Source organism: Danio rerio, chromosome 1, assembly GCF_052040795.2.
Source record: "Danio rerio strain M-AB ecotype USA chromosome 1, GRCz13ab, whole genome shotgun sequence".
Classification (NCBI taxonomy): domain Eukaryota; kingdom Metazoa; phylum Chordata; class Actinopteri; order Cypriniformes; family Danionidae; genus Danio; species Danio rerio.
In genome coordinates, this window is record NC_141021.1 from 8,670,647 (window position 1) to 8,697,500 (window position 26,854).

At 33.4% G+C, this 26,854-nt stretch overlaps 1 protein-coding gene across 1 annotated transcript in view; it reads left to right on the forward strand.

Moving 5' to 3' along the window:
- The window catches only part of si:ch73-383l1.1, a 262,319-nt gene that overhangs the window by 229,920 nt on the left and 5,545 nt on the right, over positions 1 to 26,854 (forward strand). Inside the window, exons 20-23 of the mRNA XM_087236667.2 lie at positions 3,577 to 3,762; positions 22,134 to 22,289; positions 23,067 to 23,142; positions 24,438 to 24,584. Of these exons, the coding sequence (XP_087092793.1) occupies positions 3,577 to 3,762; positions 22,134 to 22,289; positions 23,067 to 23,142; positions 24,438 to 24,584 (565 nt within the window). The remainder of the gene's footprint in view (positions 1 to 3,576; positions 3,763 to 22,133; positions 22,290 to 23,066; positions 23,143 to 24,437; positions 24,585 to 26,854) is intronic.

Genomic DNA, 26,854 nt, shown 5'->3' on the forward strand with positions numbered 1-26,854 from the left:
GCCAATGTTGTCGTCATCAACTTTATATTACCTACAGCCTGCAGACATACTTGCACTTTCTGCTTCAAGCTTCAACTTCTGTGTGAAGTCAAGAAACAACTCTGTTGCCACCACATAACTATAGATTGTTAAAAAGTAACGAGAATTTAAATATGTACAGTTGCAATGAGTATTATCTAACCACCTTTGATTTTTTTTTTTTTTTTTTAAGGTAAAAATTACTAGCCCTTTTAAGCTATTTTTTTTTCTGATAGTTTACAGAATAAACCATTATACAATAACTTGCCTAATAACCCAAACCTGCCTAGTTAATCTAGTTAAGCCTTTAAATGTCACTTTAAGCTGTATAGAAGTGTCTTGAAAATATCTAGTAAAATATTATTTACTGTCATCATTGCAGGGATAAAATAAATCAGCTATTAGAGATGAGTTTTTAAAACTATTATGTTTAGAAATGTGTTGAACAAATCTTCTCTCCGTTAAACAGAAATTGGGGGAAAAATAAACAGGGGGGCTAATAATTCAGGGGGGCTAATAATTCTGATGGCAGCTGTACATTTAAATATGATCAGAAGGTAATGGTCAATTCCGTTCAAGTCTGAAACCAGGTGATCAAGCCCGCTTTCTGATCACGTGATCGGATCTGGACATCCCTAGTAACAATTTTGATGCATTCAAATGCAGTAGCATCCAGTTTATTGACTATCGAATTAAAATGATTCTTAATTCAAACGCTTGCAAACTTTACCATTTATGAAACCTAAAATATGCTTTAATTGATTGTTCATATATATATATATATATATATATATATATATATATATATATATATATGCAGTACGTTCTAAAAAAAAGAAAATAAAGAGTAACACTGTCATGAGCAATTGTTCTCCTCATCACCATGTTTAAGGTTTTTGGATCTCACCAACGCAGAAGCTCAGCTATCAAAATCAACATCCCAGCTGTAAATATGACTTCAGAGCCATTCAAGTCTTATTTTCAACAAGGAAACAGTCTCCTAAAATTCTGTTAGAACGTACTGTAAAGGCAGCATTAAATCATTTTGCATGTTTTCAGGTTAACTGCACCTGATTACAATCAGCTCTGCTTGTTCACTACCTAATTTGCGCTGTCCTTGGGAGATTGCATTTGTCATTATGCAAATGAGCTTGTTACACTACCATCAACATTAGGGAGAGTTGCTCTCACACTATAGTAAATCTGTAACCTGTCCTGTATTGAGTGTTTGCAATTACTTCAAGATTTGGTCGGTTACATGTATTCACAGCCATTCTGCCAATACTCAGATGTTAACAACATCATTGATTGCATGGTTTATATACTACTGAATGCATTGTTCTGCCTGTTTATGCTGTCTAAACCACAGGAAATCAATTTTGTGGGATGTTCTAAATAACTTAAGGAAGGACTTAGTAATCAGGAATTGGTGCGGTTTTTTGCAACCTGAATTTAATAGGTAATATGTATGTGAGCTGTAATCAAAAAGATAGTAGCCTAACATTTGAGTTGATGATGTTCTGTGATTCCCAATTAATATTTTGAGAGGCCTGTGTCAGCTTTGATTGTGTCCAACCAATGACCTCATTGACTGCCTGATCTGCTGTTTTGGGTTTTTTTTTTCAATGGATTGGAAATCAGTATATGCTATTTTATTTTCCTTTTAATGACAAGTCCGGTTTGATGCACTTGTTTGTTTGTTACTTTTGCCTTTCACAGAATCCATATGTGTCTCCAGTATCAGAAGTCAAACACATCAATTCACTTTTCTTTGCCTTTTGCACTGTCCAACTTTCGCATCCATTCATAAATATGCAGAATGCAATCACTTGGACCATTTTAAATTTTATGCCCAGACTGATATTTTACATTTCATAGATAGCATTGCATTCGGTCCATTAGCTACACACCTTTTGATTTCAGAACTGCAATCACAATTACAGTTGATTCGGGAACCCAAAATGTGAAATCATCCACACATTTATTTCATCGTCATTAAATATGTTATTTAACCCCCTGGGGTTGGTAAACGTGGTTATGCGTTTTAGAACACTATTCCATAAAAGGAGTTTAAAATGCTCTCTCATTTTTGATCGTATTTGAACTTTGAAATTTGAACACTGTAAAGGGTCTGTTTTTAATGGTATATATTGATAATTACAACAAAACAATACGTTTTTGTAAAATAAGTAAAACAGACAGGAAGTGCTTTCGATTTCTGAGTCTTCTGTCAAAATGGCTGGCAAACGCATCAGAAAAAAACAGCTTAATCACCGCAAATATTTTTCTCATACACAGTTGAAGTCAGAATTATTAGCCCCCTTGAATTATTAGCGCCCCTGTTTATTTTTTTACCCAATTTCTGCTTAATGGAGTGAAGATTGTTTTAGCAGATTTCTAAGCATAATAGTTTTAGAAACCTATTTCTAATAACTAATTTATTTTATCTTTGTCATGAAGACAGTAAATAATATTTTACTTGATATTTTTCAAGACACTTCTATACAGCTCAAAGTGACATTTAAAGGCTTAACTAGGTTAATAAGGTGAACTAGGCAGGTTAGGGTAATTAGGCAAGTTATTGTATAGCGATGGTTTGTTCTGTAGACTATAGGGGGAAAAAAATTCTTAAAGGGGCTAATAATTTTGTCCCAAAATTGTTTTTTAAAAAATTAAAAACTTCTTTTATTCAGGCCGAAATAAAACAAATAAGACTTTCTCCATAAGAAACAATATTATCAGACATACTGTAAAAATTTCCTTGCTCTGTTAAACATCATTTGGGAAATATAAAAAAAATAATAATAATCAAAAAGGGGCTAATAATTTTGACTTCAACTGTACATGAGAGACATACCTGCATGAGGCCTGAAATGTGCACTAATAAACGAGCTGATTTCTTTTGAAATATGAACGACTGTTGTCAAGATTCTTGCCCTGGAATCCTGCAATAGATTGACCAACCACAAACACCTTCAACCCAACATGTTAATAACTGATCATTTTCAGCAGCAATAATCAGCAAAATATGCTAGCTTCATTTGGTTCAGTGCATAGTTTATTTATTTTTTTTGCCACCAATGGATGATAATGCATCTTGAAAACACTATTATGTAAATCGCATCCAAACAAACCCAACAAATAAACCCATGGCTAAAATATGTCTTGTCTTTGTAATACACTCAAAAAACTACTTTTGCTGCTTGTTCAAACTACTTATTTATTAATTTAATAACTTTTTTTTGGGGGGGGGGGGGGGTGACTTAATTTTGTTATGTTCAATGCACTTAAATTTGTAATTTAGTATTGTGTGGAACCCAGCATTTTTTATTGTGTAAACTGAAATGCAGAACACAGATTCAGACTTTCTTGTCCAGGTACTGGGTCTCTTTTGAGCAGTTTTGATATTGATTAAAACATGATGTTAATGTACATTGTATTGAGATAGTTGGCAACAACCAACCTAACTTTAAAGTACTAATTAGAAAATATATTGTAAATGATCCCGGGGGTTGATATAAAAAGCACATTTCCAGTGTTTCTTTTGGTGTCCCTCAGGAGGCGCTGATCATGGCCAGTATGGAGCATCCTCATCTGGTGCGTCTTTTAGGGGTCTGCTTGAGTCCCACTATTCAGCTGGTGACTCAGCTCATGCCCCACGGCTGCCTGCTGGACTACGTTCATGAACACCAGGACAACATCGGCTCACAGCTGCTGCTCAACTGGTGTGTGCAGATCGCAAAGGTAAGAGTGTCTACTGTATATACAGCTGTGTGTTAGCACAAAGTTTTGAATGCTTCTGAAAGTGATTTTTGTCACTCTTTTGGAGCTTTTGCTGACCTTAAAATAACCTTAAAAATAAAATATTGATAAATAACACCAAAAAATGTTTTGTTTTTATGCTGAACATACATATATGTGAGCTGCTGACTCACTATACAGTCAGTTGCTTTGGCTCAGCCAGGTCTCACATCAAGAACTTGAAGGAAGATGCTCTGGTGTTTTGTGTCAGATGAGTGAAACGGCCCCCGACTGTGTTTAAAGAGAAAATCTTTCTTCAGCTTTAGGATTGAAACATTATGTAATGGGCTGGTGTATGAAAGAGTTCATGAAAAAAAACAGCTTGGTTACACAGTAGGTTTTCCACAGCATGAAATATTTATTCATTGTTATTTTATTCAACCTGCTGAGCTTTAATGCACCAAATAGTCCAGCTTGTGTCATTTGTCAATCCAGTCTCTGTGTCTTTATAGTTTAATACATCTCAGTAAAGACAACTATAATATTTAAAAAACATTTTTTTACAATTACATTTAAAATGTTACATCCATTTAAAATAAATGATGATCTTATTGAGAGAGATATATAAAAATCTTATTAATCTTTATATTCCTGAAATAATAATAAAAAAAATTACACTTTATTATATTGCAGGAGTTTTGTTTTTAGCATCAAAAGCAGTTAATAAATAAATAAGAGTATTATTTCTAAAGCAGAAAATCAGCTTAAAATATGTCTTGATCATGAGGCATTAAGTACTGGAGAAACTGATTCTATAGAAACTAATAATATTTTACGGTAGTTTCATTTATTTATTTATTTTTTTGAAAAATGACTTTTATTCATATTTGTAGCTTGAATATGCAACCTTAATTTTCCCATTTTCAGCCAAGTTAAATAGCAGATCCATTTGCGCCACTTTGTAGACTCATGGGTGTCTCGGTCTAGAATAGAGGTGTGTTAAGACGCATTGTTGGCGTGTTGCTATTTTTAGGAACTAAAGTAGACTGTGTAATAGACCAACTAAAAGCAGATCTGAAGTCCAGCGCAGAGCATGTCAGTTGGGCGCTTCGCTTACACATTGCTTAAAACACACAAGATGCACAGCAATACAGAGATATCTTTAAAGATGAAAAATAATTAAAGGATTAAAATATTACAAAATGTATTTCTTTCTATATAAATATAAAAACACTGCCTCCATGCCTTCTTCACCTCGGGGGCTTTTTTCCGTTTATTTTGTATAAAGTTATTATTATTAGCAGTGTTATATACATATTTATATTTGTTTTATTAAATACAAGCTTAGATTTGTCCACCTGTCAGGTTTTGAACCATATAAGGCATATGAAGTGTCTTTGGATATAACTCAGTTTCGTACACTTCGTTATTGTTGTTCATTTATTCGTTTGCTGGAAATTAGAACTGAAACTATAAATAGTTTTGGAACAAATCTTTGCACTTAACAAACAAAATTAATTATGTAGGCTAACAGATGTCTGTGCGTACAACACGTTTCCTTATCAATGAAGGACAGAAAGTGAAAGAGAAAGTAAAGAGGACGATTGGAGGAGGATCATTCTTTATCCTCACGCTGCAGATGGTCTGTTCAACTGTTTTCTCGCTAGGAAAGCGTTCCCTTTTTCCACTTACAAAGTCCGCCATGTAAATAGCAAATCCACCATGGCGCGACGCAACTGACTCTTAAAGGGAATGGGACATGAAACTCTGATTGGTTTATTCTCAAAACACACCAATAACTCATTAAGAGAGTAAGCTCAACCTGTTAGACCATGCGCCGGGGTGCAGAGCGTATTTTTCCATCCTTAAAATAGCAAAAGTGGATTCTTGTACGCCCTTAATGCTTTTTCCCCTGCACTTTAGACTTTGCGCCTAGATCATTATAGAGCTCTATATCTTTTGAACAGTAATGAATCTTGCTGGTTTTACAATACTGCAAAAAATGATTGTAAATGCCAATATGTTAATATGTTTGATGAAAATTTAAATTTGCAAAGAGGCAAATTATTATTACTATTTTTATTTTTTCTTATTTGTTTTTTTTAAACGTTAAGCCCTTACAGTCAACATGATCCTGAAACTGCGAGCATTAATTTTTTCGTTTTGGTTCGTATTGGGTTCATATTGTGCTGCAGAGAAACAGATTACTAAATGAGAAAACAGTGGGCATGGCTTGTTTTTTCTACTGCAAGCTGATTTAATGTAGTAAAGTAGGTATTTCATTCAGAAAGATCCGGAAATGGGTTTTAGAAGAGTTATTACAAGCTATCAGACACCTCCTCCTCACTATTTCTGTTTGTTGTCATAACTGGCAGTTGGAGGGGCGTGGTTAGACCTAATCTGAAAATTTAACTGAAAACAAACATTAAATGCATTTTCAGATTTCAATTTTAGATTACAAGAGCAAACTTTTTTTCTTCTTAAAGGCACAGAAGATTTGTTCACCACAAAACTAGCAATATGAACGAACAAAATCATTTGGCTAGTTTTGATTTCGTTTGTACTTTAACCATAAAGACTCAACTATATCGCCATCATCATGCTGGACAGATAAACTACACTTTCCCTCATTCCACAGCCACAGTCACTTCACAGTTTGAGATTGTTTACCAGCATGTCTTCTCTTAGAGGAGCTAGCGAATTTAAGGTTGAATCTGTGTTTGATTTCTCACCTGCTGTGGTCCTCGGGATATTAATCCCTTCAATCGGCCATTAGAGAAGCCCGCTGTGTTCACCCAGTGACCTGTGATTCTTGCCCCGCTCCATTTGGATCTTACCGTTGTGTTCTTCTAACGCGTAGAACCAGCGTGTATAGCAAGGGTATGGACTCCTCCTCCTGCTGCGCTCTTGGAGAAACTAGACACTTCTTTTATTGTGAGTGAATTTTCAGACTTGTTGCTTTCTCACGCCTAAAACTGAAGAACATGACAGCCGAGGTGAAGAGAGAGTTAGATGCCAGTGAGAGCGGAGACTGATTTTTTGGCTCCTGCAACGTTGCAAGATTTTTTGAGTCGGATAGCAGTTTGATTTCACCTGCTTCTGAACGATTCATTTCCCTTCTGGAGCACATATGGGCTTAAAGTCATGTTTCATTGCTTATTTGCTTCATTTCTTTTGTCTGGGGCTTACTTGACATGGTGAAGAAGAGTTCCTAGTAACTTTGAGAGACTATTTTATTTCATTCCGATTTTAAATTACATTTTTATATTTGTTCTGTTTTTAGTTCAGTTATTTTTGTTATATTTCTAAGCTAAAAATACAGTTGAAGTTTGAATTATTAGCCATTTTAATTTAACTAATCTCTAATAACTGAATTATTTTATCTTTGCCATGATGACAGCACATAATATTTTACTAGGTGTTTCTCAAGAGGCTAGAATACAGCATAAAGTGACATTTAAAGGGTTTAACTAGGTTAATAAGGATAATTAGGCAAGTTAGGGTAATTAGGCAAGTCATTGTATAACGGTGGTTTGTTCTGTAGACAATTGAAAAAATATTGCCAGCTAGCAAAATTCACGAGGCTCAAATCTGGCACACACCAGACACTTACATCCGGCCCACATACCGCATGGAATAATGGCACTTGGCCAATCCGCTCCTGTTTGCCAGATCTGGGCCACAATTAAGCCATAGAAATATCACACATCAGCCAGAATTCAACTAAATGAACAGAACTGACCCTATTCTGGGCCACAGTTTGCTTTTATTCTGGCCCAGATCTAACCCACACCAGACACATACATCTGGACCACATACTGAATGGAATGGTGGCTCTAGGGCGGTCCACTCCTGTTTGCCAGATCTGGGCCACAAATAAGCCAAAGCAATATCACATATCAGCCAGAATTCAACCAAATGAACCAGAACTGACCCTATTCTGGGCCACAGTTTGCATTTATTCCGGCCCAGATCTGCCCTATTATAACTTATTATTAATCCATTATCTAATAATGGATTAAACATTGGTAAACATCAGTGAATTGTATTATTTAATCACAGGTTGTGCCTCACTTCATTTTGTTTGTTGTAATGAACAAACTTTTCAAGCAAAGTTCTTAAAAGTTACAGCAGCTCAAAAGAAAATTAATATTAAGAGGTTCAGGGCTATGAGCCCAACTTATGCAAACACTTTTCTCCATGAAGGTGACTTTGATCTATGTGGTCCACATATGTTTTAAGATAACTGGGCACCATTTGCCATATCTCCTCTGGGCCACTATAGGCTCAAATCCACATTAACCATAGCTTACTGTGCCAAATATTCGCCAAAATTGGCCCACATATGTTTTAAGATAACTGGACCACATTTTTCATATCTTTTCTGGACCACTGAAGGCTAACGGCTGCATTAGCCAGAGTTTACTGTGCTGAATATTTGCCAAAAGTGGCCCACATATGTCTTAAGATGACTGGGCCACATTTGCCGTATTTTCTCTGGGCCACATTAGGCTCACAGCCGCAATAACCAGAGCTTACAGCGTCAAATATTTGCCTAAAGTGGCCCACATATGTCTTAAGATATCTGGGACACATTTGGATCTACACGTGTGAGCCACTTTAGGTTTAGACCCAGATTACCCTTAAATGACTATGTCACTATTTTGCCAACTGGCCCACAATTGTCCTCTGTCATTTAGGCTAAATTTACCATTTTCCACATAACATTAGGCTCACATTCAGATTACATTTTGTCATAAGTGCCAAATCTTTGCCTTAAATGGCCCATATATGAATTGGAATCTTTGGCCCCCCTTACCATTGTACAGGTAGGTCACTTCAGGCTCAGATTCATTTTGTCTGGGAAGATTGTTCTAACATCATATTTCTCTATATAGATAAAGTGTGTTTCTGTGATTGAGTTCATTTGCATTTTTCAAAGCTCACTTGGCATCAAAAGCGATATCCTCCATCAGATGATGGGTGTCATTTGAATAATTCCCAGCATCCAGTGTTTCTCTGCCAGAAAAACACAATGCCAAAAATTAGAAATATATTAGAAAAGAGCTTGTTATCATCGTAATTGCATCCATTTAGGCTATTAGCTAATCACGTTTAATTCTTACAGTATATCTTGTCCAGCACTGTAATTGAATATTTTTTTTTATATTTTTCATAGCTGCACACTAAGAGGTGTATTGTTTTATTTCACGCAGTAATGGATATCAGTGTATAGTACTGACATTGTCTTCTTTTATAGTTTAAGATGCTAAATGGAGTTATCTTTCATTCATCTAAGATTTCTTTTGTGGGTTTCCAGATGAACACAAAGGAAGTCCAAAAACTTCAGTCGTACGAAATTGTACGATTTAAAAAAGGAGGTGTGGCACCTAACCCCACCCCTAAACCCAACTGTCATTGGTGGATGAGCAAGTCGTACTAAATTGTATGAATTAGAATTCATACGAATTAGCCACTAAATCAAAAAATTACGAATTGCAGTGAGATTGTGTTTGAATTTCACAGCAATATTTTTGTCTTTCCACTCAATAAAGTCAAAGTAATGTCTGTATTTCCACATGAAGCAGCAACCACTCTCATCAGCTGCTATTTCAGCACTATTTCAGCTCGCATTCTCCAGCAATTTAAAAGCTCATGCTTATTAACTGACGCTGCAGCGGAAAACGTAATTTAAAAGAAGCATTTTTTTTCTCAAAAAACTGTATTTGTAGTGTAAGCGACGCAATTACACTGACTGTAATTAAATTACACAAATGTAAAATTTAGTTTGTTACATTATTGCGTTCCCCAAAAATATAATTAGAATACAATAACATGCTGCTGTGGAACGCGTTACACCCAACTCTGGATGTGACTATTGAAGATGCGCACATTACAATATCGATGCTAAAACTATATTGTGCAGCCCTAAATCCAAATATTTATTCTTGAGTGTGAGTGTAGAGTCCATATTTTATAATGTTTTCTAGCTGAGCAAACTGAATAACATCCTTTGTTGAATCCAATATTTTGTTCATTAGCTGTCCCATTTTTTTTTTTTTATTAGATTTTTTTACCCACAGACAATTTTTGATGCATTGCTTAAGAAGCACAAGCTTGTCCTTTAATTCACTTTTTAAAGCATGCACTCTTAAATACATCCATTCAACTTTTCTCAGTTACCTCTCAAACAATCGCTAAATTAAAGCTGAATAAGTGCTTTCATTGAGTCTCCTGATCACTCTGGGAAACGCGGAGAGCTTCAGAAACCCTCCAATTACTGCAAGGTATCCGCTGCACGAATAGATGTATGGAGTTTGGATTTAGAGGATTGGAAGTCTGATTGGATCATTCATTTCAAGATGGTGGACTGTGAAAAGAGCTGAGGTGTCCTTATCTCAGATTAGAGTGAACTGGGCTAATTCAAGCCGCCTGCCGCTGATGGGACTCTGTGCTCATGAATGATTTAGTAATGTTTGCTTTTGAAGATGTGGGCAAAAGAAGAAATCTTGATTCCAGCGCTGAAATAATACTAATATTTTTATGCGGATGTGTTTTTCCATTCAGTCATCTGATTTCAGTCTCATAGGATTGCCCGGGGATTTAGTCAAGTGTGTTTTAGCCGGCTATAAATAGTTTTATGCGAACATCTCTCTTTCAGTCTTTCATAACAGATCAGCATTGAGCCGTCGTCCATTTTCAGGGTTTTCTCTGATGTGATTTTGAGCAAGACATGTCGCATTCGATTTCGAATCAGAATCTGAAATGTAGTATTAGCATGCACTATACTTTAATTTTGGAAAATATGTTAAATTTACAAGAACATTATGAGGTCCTTTCATCATAGAAATCAAATGCACAAATAAATGAATACTGTAAGTATATCCCACTGAATACGTTCCTATGGAGAGAGATGTTGTTGTTATGGCTCAAAAGTTGTTGATCCTATCCTGTATGGGGATGAATCTTAAGTATTGCTTTGATAAATATTACAACCTCTGTGTATAGAAACCATGCGGAGAAAAGAATCCAATAGAACGTACTTGCATTTTTTGTTGTTGCTGTCCCTGTGATGAGAGAAGTTGATTTTGTACCATAAGGGGCATGAATCTTATCCGATATCAATATTTGACAAATATAAGAAAATTGATGTGTAATAAACATGCAGGGAACAGACTTTTATGAGGAGCAAAAAGATAACAAAGTTCCTCCACCACCATAGTAAGAAAAAATTAATGTATAGTGGCTTGAAGTTTGTTAGTGGTTTTTAGCTTAGCATAGATTGTTGAATCAGATTAGACCGTTAGCGTCTTGCTGAAATATATATATAAAAAAAGAGTTTTAATAATTTAACTATTTAAAATTATACTCTTCTGTAGCTTCATCCTGTACTAAGGCCCCGTTTACACTTATACGGTTTAGTTTTAAAATGGTGTTTTAGATTGAAAACGATCCACATTCACACTGGTATATCACCCACTTATTATCATTATATATCATTATTCGTTTCATGTGTAATGCTTTGGCAGTATTGTATGTGTAATTAGTCAGGGTACAACGGAAATGAGGATCCAAATGCTGTTTTTTAAGAATCGTCAAGCAGGCAACGGTCAAAACAGGAACAAACAGGAGCATGTAGGTAATCCAAAGTGTTGTCGAAGTAACAGGCGAATGGTCAGGACATGCAGAAAAACTTTGAGCTTCCTGTTGTGTGTGTGTAATCTTGGGCAATCAGGAACTGGTGTGTGTCAGCTGCATGGTGGGAGTTGTAGTTCATCAAATCGGCAGATGTGTAGTTCTCCAGCAATCTGCCCAGGCTAGATTGCTAGTGATTGTGAAAGTATGTTAACATTACCATGACAATAAAGCATTACTACAATTAAAAAGTGTGTGAGAAAGAAATGCATGGTGAATGAAGGTTATAAGGACTTTTATGGTCGATGCTTGGAAAATAGATTGATCATGTACAACACAAGCAGCGGACTCAATCTTGAGTTTCCATAAATAACAAATGATGTTTACGCATCTGCTTTGGCCAGCAATCTGCAAACTTCCAGCATTTTTGAGTCTCTGAATAAAAGACAGATCATGTTTTTCATGCATCGTGACACAGTTAGTCATCATTGTCTTTGTTCCGCCGGTGTGTGATGGAGAGCTGCTCCTGTGTATTTATCACAAATTATACCATGTTGTCTGATGAACCTCCTGTGCTGCCCACGCACTACAGCTTTTCAGACAGTGTGTAGTCCTGTTATCCTCCTCCTCCGTAACACATCAAGGAAACTGACAACATTGTTGTACGTGTAGATATGCAGTGTAGGGCCGAAGACTGTCTGAATATCAATCTCTTTTTCCCATGCAGGTGATACAGTAGATCATAGGAAAGCTTAACTTTTTTAATGTCCTTTAGTTTAATAATTAACCCTATAGCCGGCACCCCGATGTGGACTCTCTGAGGCGCCGTTTTTCCACATGTCAATGTTAATGAATAGATTACACCAAAATGAACACAAGTAATCCTGAAAAAATTTCAGTTTAAAGCTGCAACCCTTAAGCAGCCATTGCAGCTAGTTGTTTTCAGTGGGAAGCTTAGAATGTATTTGCCAAATTTTGTGCTGAGTTTGTGTAAGGTTGTACAGGAAACGCTTTTTAGATATGTAATAACACACACATGCATTCATTACTGTACATTGTGGTTAATTTTGATAGGTAAGAGTCCACAGAAAAATATCCCATCAAGCACATTTAGTCCACCAACACAATAGTGTTGAATTATGTATGGCTATTCATTTGTTTATGTCACCGTTTCTGCCGGAGACCTATTTTAAACATTGCTCGACCATGCTTACCATGTTACTTGCATGCGAAAATGGCGTCTTTGTAGTAAAAGGCAAGTCGATGTTATAGCTTACAGTGTTATAGATAAAATGAGATCACAAACTCAATAAAAAGTCCAAGTTATAGTTACTAAAACCCAGTGGTGGAAACACTACTGAAAATACATACTTAAGTAAAAGTACCATTACTTGCCGAAAAATGTAGTGCAAGTAGAGGAAAAATATCTGTTGTAAATGCTACTCAAAGCATGAGTAAAAAGTAAACCTTTCAAAAGTACTCAAGAGTAGTGAGTATTGAGTATTGCACTGTAAAAAGCTGATGCATCAAAAATGGGCAAAAGCAATACAAAATAATTTTACCCAAACGTAAGTTTAGCGAAAACAACAAAAAACAAAATCATGTCAGCAAAATACACAAAAAAAACGAGATCAAGAGAAAAAGCGCTCCCTCTGATTTTCCTGGCGTCATTTTTATATGCCCGTGCCTTGTCGACCAATGATGATGGACTGGCCTCCTGACCAATCAGCTGTTGCGAAGGCAGAACTAAAAGAAATGACAGCCTGGGAGAAAGAGAGAAAGTGTGTGAGAGAGAGAGAGAGAGAGAGAGAGAGAGAGAGATTGAATAATTATTTGATATATTGAATAACAATGTGATATATTGAATAATAATATGATATATTGAATAATAATATGATATATTGAATAATAATATGATATATTGAATAACAATGTGATATATTGAATAATAATATGATATATTGAATAATAATATGATATGTTGAATAATAATATGATATATTGAATAATAATATGATATATTGAATAACAATGTGATATATTGAATAATAATATGATATATTGAATAATAATATGATATATTGAATAGTAATATGATATATTGAATAATAATATGATATATTGAATAACAATGTGATATATTGAATAATAATATGATATATTGAATAATAATATGATATATTGAATAGTAATATGATATATTGAATAACAATGTGATATATTGAATAATAATATGATATATTGAATAATAATATGATATGTTGAATAATAATATGATATGTTGAATAATAATATGATATATTGAATAATAATATGATATATTGAATAACAATGTGATATATTGAATAATAATATGATATATTGAATAATAATATGATATGTTGAATAATAATATGATATATTGAATAATAATATGATATATTGAATAACAATGTGATATATTGAATAATAATATGATATATTGAATAATAATATGATATATTGAATAGTAATATGATATATTGAATAATAATATGATATATTGAATAACAATGTGATATATTGAATAATAATATGATATATTGAATAATAATATGATATATTGAATAGTAATATGATATATTGAATAACAATGTGATATATTGAATAATAATATGATATATTGAATAATAATATGATATGTTGAATAATAATATGATATATTGAATAATAATATGATATATTGAATAACAATGTGATATATTGAATAATAATATGATATATTGAATAATAATATGATATATTGAAAAATAATATGATATATTGGATAATAATAGGATATATTGAATGACAATGTGATATATTGAATAATAATATGATATATTGGATAATAATATGATATATTGGATAATAATATAATATATCGGATTATATTATATATTATTTATAATTTTATTTAATTATTATATCTATACATTTTTTTTTACTACTACTACTGTTTACTGTTTTATTATTTCTTACATGTATGTTCTTTTATTTATTTTTTATGTACAATTTATAACTGCTTTGGCTATACATTTATAACATTTGTCGTGCAATTGAATTGAATTAAATTGAATTGAATTGAAAAAAATTGACAGAGAATAAGAGAGGCAAAAATACAACAAATATACGGCAACCGTAATAGAGTGCTGTTATTGCAGAATATCACACAGCTATCAGCCAATCAGATGCGATAACCTGTTATATAAATATATATATATATACACTGGCACTGGTCATAAAATTACATTCATTCCACACAGACTAATATATTTCAGTTGTTTATTTCTTGTAATCTTGATGATTTTGATGACAACTAATGAAAATCCCAAATTCATTATCTCAGAAAATTTAAATATAACTTAGGATCAGTACAATGAAAGGATTTTTAGAAATCTGAAAGGTATAAACATGAAAAGTTATTAACAACATCTAAACATCACTCTCGGTAGTCAACTGCGTACATGTTCGTAAATGTAAATGCAAAAAATAAACGAACAAATGAAAATTCTCAGCAGTGACTTTTGTACCATATCATCATGCATCAACAATACAAATCTGCTGTTCTGAACTGCCATTGTGACCGAATATCTAAGTTCAGTCTTATTACCTTCATAACTGCGCCACAGCAGCCTTGCCCTCTGACCTGGGATGCATCCTTCAACATGTGTTATTCGATGTTATACTTGATTCAAACACTCCTCCGCCATCATCTTTCTGGATGCGGCCTTCTCGCTCCGCTTTTTAATTAAGCCCTAGTGGTCATGCACGTCTAATATTTGTTATTTCCCAAGCCAGGGGTTAGAAACTGTTGTAATAGGGCACAGCGGGAGCCTCTACTTCTTTTGTTGGGAGAAACTTTAACCTCTAGTAACGCAGATGTAAAAACAAGAGCGCAGAGGTTAGGGACGCTGGCCTGCTTACATGCATGTCACGCCAACGCTTGGACCTGCTCCTCGCTCCGCAAGAAGCCTGTAATACTAAACGCCGGTAGCTTTTCGACGGGGTTTGCTCTTGCTTTAATCTGACTTCAGTGAAAGCGAAAGCACAAAGGGGCTGCTTCTCACTGCCTAGCCCTTCTCTTTGCTGGGATAGAGAGCTTCTGTATGGATGGGAACATTAAAGGGCCGGCAGCGGCAAAGCTCATCCTTTGAATGCTAAGTTCCAGTAGATCCAGCTTTCTTCAAATTGGAAGATTCGAGATTAGAGGGTTGGATGCTGTGTTTGGACATGTTTGGATGTCTTTTGCTGACAATAGCAGGTTTTGCCTTAATAAAGATCTAATTCACAGTTTTTGTTTTCTCAGCAGAAGTACTTAATCAACAGTTTAAAGTAACGCAAGGGTGCTCATGGATGTTAAATAGGGAAAGGAAGACAGTTAAAGTATGTGTTTTTAATACTGTATTTACATTTAAAGAGGGATTATGTAGGATTTAGAAACTCTTGTTATTGGTTATTGTTATTCATTGTTAAGTGAACTGCAGACAGTGATGTATGGGACCCTGGACCAGTTTTAAGTTGCACGGGTGTTTGTGGGAACAGCTAGAAATACATTGTATGAGTCAAAATGATCAGGGTGAGGCAATGGCGCAGTTGGTAGTGCTGTCGCCTCACAGCAAGAAGGTCGCTGGTTCGAACCTCGACTTAGTTGGGGTTTCTGTGTGGAGTTTGCATGTTCTCCCTGCCTTCGCATGGGTTTCCTCCGGGTGCTCCGGTTTCCCCCACATTCCAAAGACATGCGGTACAGGTGAATTGGGTAGGCTAAATTGTCCGTAGTTTGTGTGTGTGTGTGAATGTGTGTGTAAATGTTTCCCAGAGATGGGTTGCGGCTGGAAGGGCATCCGCTCCGTAAAAACTTGCTGGATTAGTTGGCGGTTCATTCCGCTGTGGCGATCCCGGATTAAAAAGGGACTAAGCCGACAAGAAAATGAATGAATGAGTCAAAATGATCGATTTCTCTATGCCACAAATAATCAGGATATTAAGTAAAGATCCTGTTTTATGAAGACATTTTGTAATATATTTCCACAAATAAATTATTATAAAACTTTATTATTGATTTTTAATATGCATTGCAATATTTGTATTATTCATTTATTCATTCATTCATTTTCTTTTCGACTGATTCCCTTTTATTAATCTGGGGTCGCTAAACGGAATGAACCACCAACTTATCCAGCACATGTTTTACGCAGCGGATGCCCTTCCAGCTGCAACCCATCTCTGGGAAACATCCATACACACTCATTCACATACAGGCACATACACCACAGACAATTCTGCCTGCCCAATTCACCTGTACCGCATGTCTTTGGAGTGTGGGGGAAACTTGAGCATCCGGAGGAAACCCACGCGAACGCAGGGAGAACATACAAACTCCATACAGAAATGCCAACTGACCCAGCCGAGGCTCAAACCAGCGACCTTCTTGCTGTGAGGCGACAGCACTACCTGCGCCACTGCATCGCCCTGTATTATTCATTACATTTCATTTTCCAACGACTTAGTCCTTTATTTATCTTTGGTCGCCACAGTGGAATGAACCGCCAACAATTCCAACATATGTTTTACACAGCAAATCAATCAATCAATCAAAGGCCTTTATTTGTCACATACACTTCCATGTAGTCAAATACACTGTCATGAAGTGAAATTGGAATCCAGACACACGGTTTCCGATTTCCCCACACAAAACCAAAAACATGCGGGACAGGTGAATTGGGTTAGCTAAATTATCTGCAGTGTATGTGCGTGAATGAATGTGTATGGGTGTTTCCCAATGAGAGGTTGCAGCTGGAAGGCATCAGCTGTGTAAAATATATGCTGCATAAGAGGGTGATTCATTCTGCTATGGCGACCCAAGATTAATAAAGGGACTAAGCGAAAAGTAAATGAATGAATGTGAATGTGTGGGTGAATGAGGGTGTATGGGTGTTTCCCAGTGCTGGGTTGCGGCTGGAAGGGCATCTGCTGTGTAAAACCTATGCCGTTATAGTTGGCGATTTATTCCACTGTGGCGACCTCTGAAATAGAGACTGACAGATGGGCAGATGTGGTTGCCAATAATTTACTGTTAAACATACGGTACAAACTGTAAAAGAAATATATAACCCTAACCCTAACCCACGCCAACAAAGTGAGAAGATGCAAACTCCACACAGAAATGCTGATTGGCCCAGCAGGCACTCGAACCAGCGATCTTCTTGCTGTGAGGCGACAGTGCTAACCACTGAGCCACCGCTGCACAGTACTGTATGTATAGGTATCTATAATAAAATGTGCCACCACTATCATGTGCTTGACATAAAAAGCTCTTTATGTTGCTTGTATTGAGTAACAGCTAAATAGGTTTTCAAAAAAAGCTATTATGTCCTGCATGAATTTCTGGCTATTCCATCTTCTATGTTGTGTTTCTTCTTTTGTGTTTTCGCTCTGCGTGACTGTATTTCAGACAGAAAGAGTGTGTGTGGTTACTGAGCAATACTGCTGCAGTGTCTGTGTGTGTCTGTGTGCTGTGCCATTGTGATGGATGGTTCCGTCTCTCTTCATATCACAGATAAAATGTAATGTGTTTTACCACAGTGTTTTAGACTTCCCTCTTGTCTGACTCATGTATGTCCACATAAATTCCCAGACAGCTGTTGAAGTTTAGACATAGCGAAGTCTTCTAGATGGAAAAACATCAGCAAATGACATGAGAGCCATGAATTAGTAAAGGGGTTTGGAAGATGCTTTGCATGCAGAAATGAAGAAGGCTTTTCCATTAACAGAACAGCCTGTATGTTTTGCTAGTGTCATTTTTTATTAAATTTTTTTTTTTCTGCATAAATAAAATTCTTCGTAAGCATTGTAAACATAAATACGGAGGTCCCCCTAAGAAAAGCTTGTTCATATGGGGCATGAAAATAAAAACTTCTTAGATCTATAGATTTCCAAAGGCCCTCAAATGATTGCGTAACAAGATGTTTAATTATATGTTGAATATTCCGTGTTGAAGAATCATCAATTATTTGTCAAGCAGATTCATAAATAAAAGTATTCGGTTAAATGTTTTAATGGCAGATCGACAAGCTGGAAATACAGAAGAGAAATGATCTTGAATAAGAAATCAACAAAAAAAAGATGTCGGGATGTCGCTCGTCCTGACATCATTATGCATGATATAATGAATGTTAAAATTAGAATAGACTAGGTAAAAATTTTCTATTTATTATTATTATTATTATTATTATTATTATTATTATTATTATTATTATTATTATTATTATTATTATTATTATTAATATTATTATTGTTGTTGTTGTTTACTCATTTATTATTATTATTATTATTATTATTATTATTATTATTATTATTATTATTATTATCATTATTATTATTATTATTATTATTATTATTATTATTATTATTATTATTAATATTATTGTTGTTGTTGTTGTTTACTTATTTATTATTATTATTATTATTATTATTATTATTATTATTATTATTATTATTACTATTTTTATTGTTATTATTAATAATATTAATATCAGTTTTAATACAGTTTATTTTTCATTGTTTGTTTATTTATTTATTTATTATTATTATTAATTATTATTAGTAGTAGTAGTAGTATTTATTGTTTATGTGTTTTTATTATTAATAATATTATTGTTTATTGTTTATTTATTACTATTATTAATATCATTATTTTTAAATGATGACTATTAATATTACGATTATTAATACTACTATTATTATTATTATTATCATTATTATAAAATTTCAGAAGCAAATGTGATTCTTTTGATTAATATAATGTAAACACTTCAATATTTGATTTAATTTATTCTATAACTCTGATTCATTTACATCATGACTCTAAATGTTTGTATATTTGTAAACTTAATAAAACTAAAAAATCATTACATATATTAAAATAATTTTAAAAAATTGTGAATGTTTTTTTTTCAGATAATACAGTTCAGGTCAGTTAGAATAAGTTTTTAGAGGTATTTTTGTAGATTCTTTGAATATTGATAATCATAATCCATTTTTACACCGTACTGTTGTTTATTCATTTGATTTGTTAAATAGGTGTGCATAAATGAAAAGAAATTATATTAATTATTTCTAGTGCTCATTTAAATGTGTGGAAAAACGTGCAATTAAGTTTCTTTCATAACAACACTTCCCATTTTATTAAATCATTGTTGGAAGGATATTTCTTTTGTTATAGTTTAATTGTGCTGAAAATTGAAAATTACATTAAGTAAAAAGTAGTAATTATTTTTTTATAATTATTTGTTCAGTGCAAGCATCTGCTTCACTTCAACATCATCTTGGATGCTCTTTTGCCGTGATGTTGTCTTTCATTTTACTTCTTTCTCTCATGAAGCACAGGACATGAAGTTGCATTTCACCTGAAGATTAACATAAATCCATAAATCATAGACAAACTTCTGTAGAAAATGGACGTGTGCATGGGTAAAGAGAAATAAAGCGATGCTATTAAACTTTGATTAGATGTCCTGCTAATTTACAGTCTATCTTTAGGATGGGAATCTAATTTGACAGACCTATATTTAAGTCCCTGATGTATTTGTATGGTGGTGGTCTTTATGAGAGGGAATGTGATGGGGGCATTTACAAGCTCCACTGTGCTTTATTTACTTCTGCAGGATATTAAAATCTTTAATCACATATTTCTTTTCCAGGTATGAAAATATCCAAATGTTTTATTAGCAACTCCTTGAACTAATCATTTTATTTTGCTTTATTAATTTTTATTTTATTTTATTCTATTTCATTACATTTTATTTTATTTGTTTTATTTTATTATTTTTTTATTTTATTTTGTTTTATTTTTTTTTTCATTTAGTTTTTTGTTTTGTCTATTCTGCACATGTTAAACATATTTTAAGCCCTTATATTAGACGGATATAAATAGACCAAATAGACCAAATAGTAAACCTAATTCCAAAATTGGGACTTTATTGTAACTTACATCAAAACATTTTTATTTTATTTTATTTTATTTATTATGTTTCATTTTGTTTCGTATTGTATCATATCGTTGTTTCATTTCGTTTCGTTTCGTTCCATCTGTCCTGTACATTTTAAACTTATTTTATGACCTTATATAAGACTGATAGAAATATTAGGCAAAAACAGAGAAATTAAATGCTACCATCAACAAATTCCAAAATTGGGGCTTTATTGTAACATACATCAAAACATTTTATTTTATTTTTATTTTATTTTATTTTATTAATTTTGTTTTGTTTGATTAAGTTTAGTTTCATTTTATTCAATTTAGTTTTGTTTTATCACATCTTTTCTGTCCTGTACATTTTAAACCTATTTTAAGCCCTTATATGAGACTGATATAAGGGCTTAAACAATAAACAAGTAAAATGCTACCATCAACAAAATCCAAAATTGGGGTTTATTGTAACTTATTTAATTATTATTTATTTATCATTATTATTTAATTATTTTAATTTTATTTAATTTATTATGTTTCATTTTGTTTCGTATTGTAGTTTAATATAATTTAGTTTTGTTTCGTTTTGTTTTGTTTCGTTCCATTTGTTCTGTACATTTCAAAGATATTTTATGACCTTATATAAGACTTGTAGAAATATTAGACAAAAACAGACTAATAAAATGCTACCATCAACAAAATCCAAAATTAAGGCTTTATTGTAACATACATCAAAACATTTTATTTATTTTTATTATTTTTGTTCTGTTTCATTTCATTTATTTCATTTTGTTTCATTTCATCACATCTTGTCTGTACATATTTTAAGCCCTTATATAAGACTGATATAAGGGCTTAGAAAATAGAGAAGTAAAATGCTACCATCAACAAAATCCAAAATTGGTGCTTTATTGTAACACATCAAAACATTATTAAATTACTATAAATGACTTTAGCCAGTATTAAAACATCATTATTATAGCTTATTTGTAATATTATAACTTTCAATCTAGTCCAATATTGGTTTGTTTTTGCAACATTTACAACCCGTGTGTGTTAGAATATGTATACCTAAATGCAAAGTTATGACATTTGTTTTATATTCATTTTACTGATTAAAATATGTTAACCATGTTTGACTTGTAGGTCATACAAGCAGTTTTAAGTTGAATGTAACAACTTAAAATGACTTGTAGAGGTAATTTGATTTAGAAACTTAAAAAATACATTTTTTTTTACAAAATTTACATATTTTTATATACACCAGGGGTTCTCAAACTGTCAATGTCCTGCCGATGCCCTTCAGATTTTAGCTCCAACTTGCCTCAACACACATGCAAGGATGTTTCAAGAAAACCTAGAGTTTGGTTATAGCTAGCCCAGGTGTGTCTGATTGGGTTCGAGCTACAATCTCCAAGACACCAGACCTCGAGGATCGAGACTGAAAACTCCTGATATATACTGTATGTGGGTTATTCTAGCGATCATTATTGTTGCCATCACCATGTTTACTCGTTCATATATTCATATAGAAAACTTCAAGAGAATTTGTGCCAAAAATCTTTACCACACAGTATATTTATGTTAACATAATTGACTTTGTTTATCGACTTCTGACAATGTGACAATTTGCACGTATCATGTAACACTGCATATATTTGATTGAGACCTTTTTTCTCCATATTGCAGGAAATGTTCAAGTTAGTAACATTTTTTAAAGCTTTATGAATGAATGAAATGGGCTGAAATGTCAGCTTGTGTTCTCTGCCAGGGTATGATGTATCTGGAGGAGAGACGGCTAGTGCACAGGGACCTCGCGGCTCGCAATGTGCTGGTTAAATCTCCAAACCACATCAAGATCACTGATTTTGGACTCGCTCGACTGCTGGAAACCAATGAAAAGGAGTACAGTGCGGATGAAGGCAAGGTCAGTGTTTGAAACATGATCTGTATTTGACTAATTGGATTCGCTACATCAGAACTCACTACAAGGTAAAAGTAAATCATGAAATAAAGATGATTTATGGAGGGAAAATATCAGCAGCATCAGGTTTTCAAGTTTTTAAGTTTAATTTAAAAGTCCTTGTGAGTGAACGTTGACATTGGGTCTCATTGGGAACTCTTTAACTTGCACTCTAAGAAAACAAATTGCACTTAAATTGTGTTCCTGCCTCTATTATGAGCAATATAATTATAGTGGAATAGAAAAATTCTCAATATTTTTTTTACTCTCAAGTGGTTCAAAACCTTTATACATTTCTATTTTCTTTTCTTTTTTTTATTGAGCGCAAAATAAGATTTTTTGAAGAATGTTAGCAATCTGTAATCAATGACACCCATAGCAGGACAAACAAATACTATGGAAGTCAATGTTTATGTTGGTTATATAAGTCAATTGTTATATATATTGTGTGATTAATTGGTTGATAAAATAATGACAATCATAAAAAATAGAAAATGATTTCTATTTTGATTAGCAATCTTTCTTTAATAATAATTTATAAACAAAAGGTCAACCAGGCAGTTAAAGGGTTAATGATGAACATTTTTGTTATTCAACCTTGTTCCAAATTAAAGTGTTTTTCACATTATTGTAGGCTTCGTTTGTTGTTAAAAAATGCTCTGATTTGCTTTGTTGCAATTGTTCTTTGCATAATTTAATATAAAACATATTTATTTATTTATTTATTTATTTTGGTCTTAGATGCCCATCAAGTGGATGGCTCTGGAGTGTATTCACTATAGGAAGTTTACACACCAGAGTGATGTATGGAGCTACGGTGAGTTTTACTAAATGAAGTATGTTGTTACATAGCTAGTAAGGAAGGAAAATAAATATATTTATTTATTTATTTTTATTTGTATATTATATTTGTTTATTTTTATTTTATTTATTAATTCATTCATTCATTTATTTGTTTTTGTTAATTTTTTTTGTTATTTTATTTTATATGTATTTATTTATTACATTTTTTGTATTTGTTTATTTTTATTTATTTTTGTTTATTTTATTTGTATAGATTTATTTATTTGTTTTAATTTAATTTTGTTATATTTTTATTTTTTATTAATTTATTTTATATTTATTTATTTATTTATTTATGTATTAAATCATTTTTATTGATTTTTATTTTATTAATTTTTTTTTTTGCTTATTTATTTTATTTTATTTATTTATTGCAAATGATTTTAGAAAGATTTTTAAATCAAGAAGTCTTTGCACTTGCTTAAATAATAGTGGGTGAACAAATCAGCGGGGCAAAGGAGGGAGTGATGTGGAAGCAGCTGTCAATCTTCTGCAGAGGCGGTCTTTAGATGAACTATGATGTCATACTGAAGCGAAATTCAAAACAAGCTGTTTTGCCTCTTTGATTCAGTAAAAAGCTTTTGGACACAGACAAGTTCTGAAAGTCATGGGATGGTTTGTTTATTGATTTCTTAAATCATGACCCCTTTAAATCTAAAGTAAATGAACACATTAATTGTAGCTTTTACATAAAATCTTGGAAGTTGGGATTATTCGCCCTCCTAAATTATTGGCCCCCTGCATATTTTACCTTAATTTCTGTTTAACAGAAAAGAAGATTTTTTTTAACACATTTCTAAACATGAGAATTTTAATAATTAATTTCTAATGGGAAATGTATTTTATTTTTGCCATGATGACAGTACATAATATTTTACTACATATTTTCAAGACACTAGTATTCAGCTTAACTAGGTTTATAAGGCAAGTTAGGGTAATTAAGCAAGTTATTGTACAAATCGTGGTTTGTTCTGAAGACAATCAAAATAAAATATTGCTTAAGGGGGCTAATAGTATATTATTTTAATAATACCTTAAAATGATTTTTTTTTTAAATTAAAACTGCTTTTATTCTGGCCGAAATAAAACAAATAAGCCTTTCTTTAGAAGAAAAAATATTATAGGAAATACTGTGAAAAAATCTTTGCTTTGTGTGTGTGTGTGTGAGGGGGGGGGGGGGTGGAATCACAGGAGGGCTAATAATGTTGACCTCAACTGTCTGTCAGAACAATCAGTGAGCTTTGAATATTGCTCATGTGTTTGACTCAGGAGTGACTATCTGGGAGCTGATGACATTTGGAGGAAAGCCTTACGACGGGATTCCCACACGGGAGATTCCAGACATCCTGGAGAAAGGCGAGCGTTTGCCTCAGCCGCCCATCTGCACCATAGATGTCTACATGGTCATGGTCAAATGTGAGTCATATTTGCAAGACTTTACAAGCTGTTCATACTGTGTGTCGTAATTTCTGAAGAGATCTTATTCATGTACTCCAGTTAAAGATCCTGTAGTTCAGCCAGAAATGTAAATTTACTCATTCACTCAAGTGGTTTCAAATGTTTATGAGGTATTTATTTTTTATCTGTTGTGCACAAAAGAAGATATTTAAAGAAAGCTGGAAACAGGTAGCCATTGGGGGCGGGGGGGGGGGGGTATTATGGATGCCAGGGGTTAGCAGTTTTCAACATTGGTAAAAATATATTTATTTGGATTCAAAAAGATAAAGCCAGGACACACTCTCAGAAATTTAAACGTACTTATCATTTTCATCCATTCATTTTCCTTGGGCTTAGTGTCTATTTGAGAGGTCATCACAGCGGAATGAACTGCCAACTATTTCAGCAAATGTTTAAAGCACCACATTTCCTTCCAGCTGCAACCCAGTACTGGGAAACACCCATACACACTCATCCACACACACACACACACACACTCTGTTTTATATTTACATTTACATTTAGTTTCCCAGAGATGGGTTGCGGCTGGAAGGGCATCGCTGTGTAAAAACTTGCTGGATAAGTTGGCGGTTCATTCCGCTGGGGCGACCCTGGATTAATAAAGGGAGTAAGCCGACAAGAAAATGAATGAATGAATGAATGAATTTACATTTAGTCATTTAGCAGACGCTTTTATCCAAAGCGACTTACAAATGAGGACAAGAAAATAATTTACACAACTATAAGAGCAACAATTTTATTTTATTTTTTTTTTTGTAATACAGTGAGCGGTAGAACCAGAGAGGCAATTGCAGATTAGAAAGGGAAGTGGAGACTAAACCTAATTCTCGGCCATGAGTTGGGTCTAAGACAACACACAACAGATCACACAAACATCTTTTTTGTATTTTATTGAATTGTTTATAGATTTTCATTATAATAAAATTAATTTTCATGCAAAAGATTTCTTAAATGATCTTAGCATCACTCCAGTTGTGTCTTTAGATTGTTTTCCAGTTACATTTAAGATTAATAGTCAGTGCTAAATGACTAAATAAAAATGTTAAAAGTGGTTTGGAAAAAGTGAAGGGTGATTAAATGAGTACAAAATTGTTATTTTTATCCCTTTATTGCGTATGATTTGGCAAGTTGCTAATGCGGCGAGATATGAAAAGCTATAGCCAAATCATAACTGATGCAGTAGATTTGTCGCGTACTAGCTGTCACTTCATTATCCAGCTCTCTTTATGCACTCACGCTCAATTTGTTTTGGCACAGTCAATTCCACTAAGAAGTGGAAAGAGACCCAGATTAGATCTGTTTGGCGTAATCAGATTTGACTGGGAGCCGCCGTTTATGATTTGATTCAACATAACAATTATAACACCTCAGAGAATGCAATATTCTCCCCTGAATCCACTTTTATTGCTTTCCATTTGTTTAACGTGTCAGATTGGAGGGGAAATTGAATGAAATTAAGAAATTAGGATCAAGTAAATGCCAAAGCCAATATATAAAGGGCCTGTGATTTCGGTGATGCGGAAAACATTGGACGGAATCTCAGAATCCACTTATAGAATAAGAGTTTATTGCAGATTGAAGAATGTCACCGAATTTTGGATGAACGAATTGGGACTGTACAAATAATCAGTTTAAACATGATGCATTTTCTGCATTTATCGACGATTGAAAGTCACATAATAATGTGTGGAACACATTTATTTTGATAAATAATAAAACAGTAAATAATACAGTAAATGTTTATTTATTTGTTTATTAGAATTTTCTGAAGAAAATAGAAGTGTGGAACACAACAAACAAAATAGCTTTGTCACAATTACCGATTGGGTCAACCACTGCAAATTTTCTGGTGGTAGTGTAACTGTTTCAAATGTTCATTATCATGAAAACAGTGCTTGATTATTGTGATTTTGAAAACTCTATTTCTATACCATTGTGATTGCACTGTGAAAAAATTGCTGGATCCCACAAAATTACTTCATGTTTTCCCAACACAAATAGATTAAGTTAAAACTTGAAACAACTACATTCTCGACTAAAAAAGCCTCAAAGGTACATTATGTTGTCTAACAGCAGTAATATTTGTCAAACTGTAGTGTCTCTCTGCTTGTTGCTGACTGTATGTGGGTGGAGTAATACACAAAGGTGGAAGGTGAAGAAGCCTTTGTGTGATGTTACTGACAAAATATTGCACAGCCAATCAGATTCAAGAACCAGACAGAACTGTT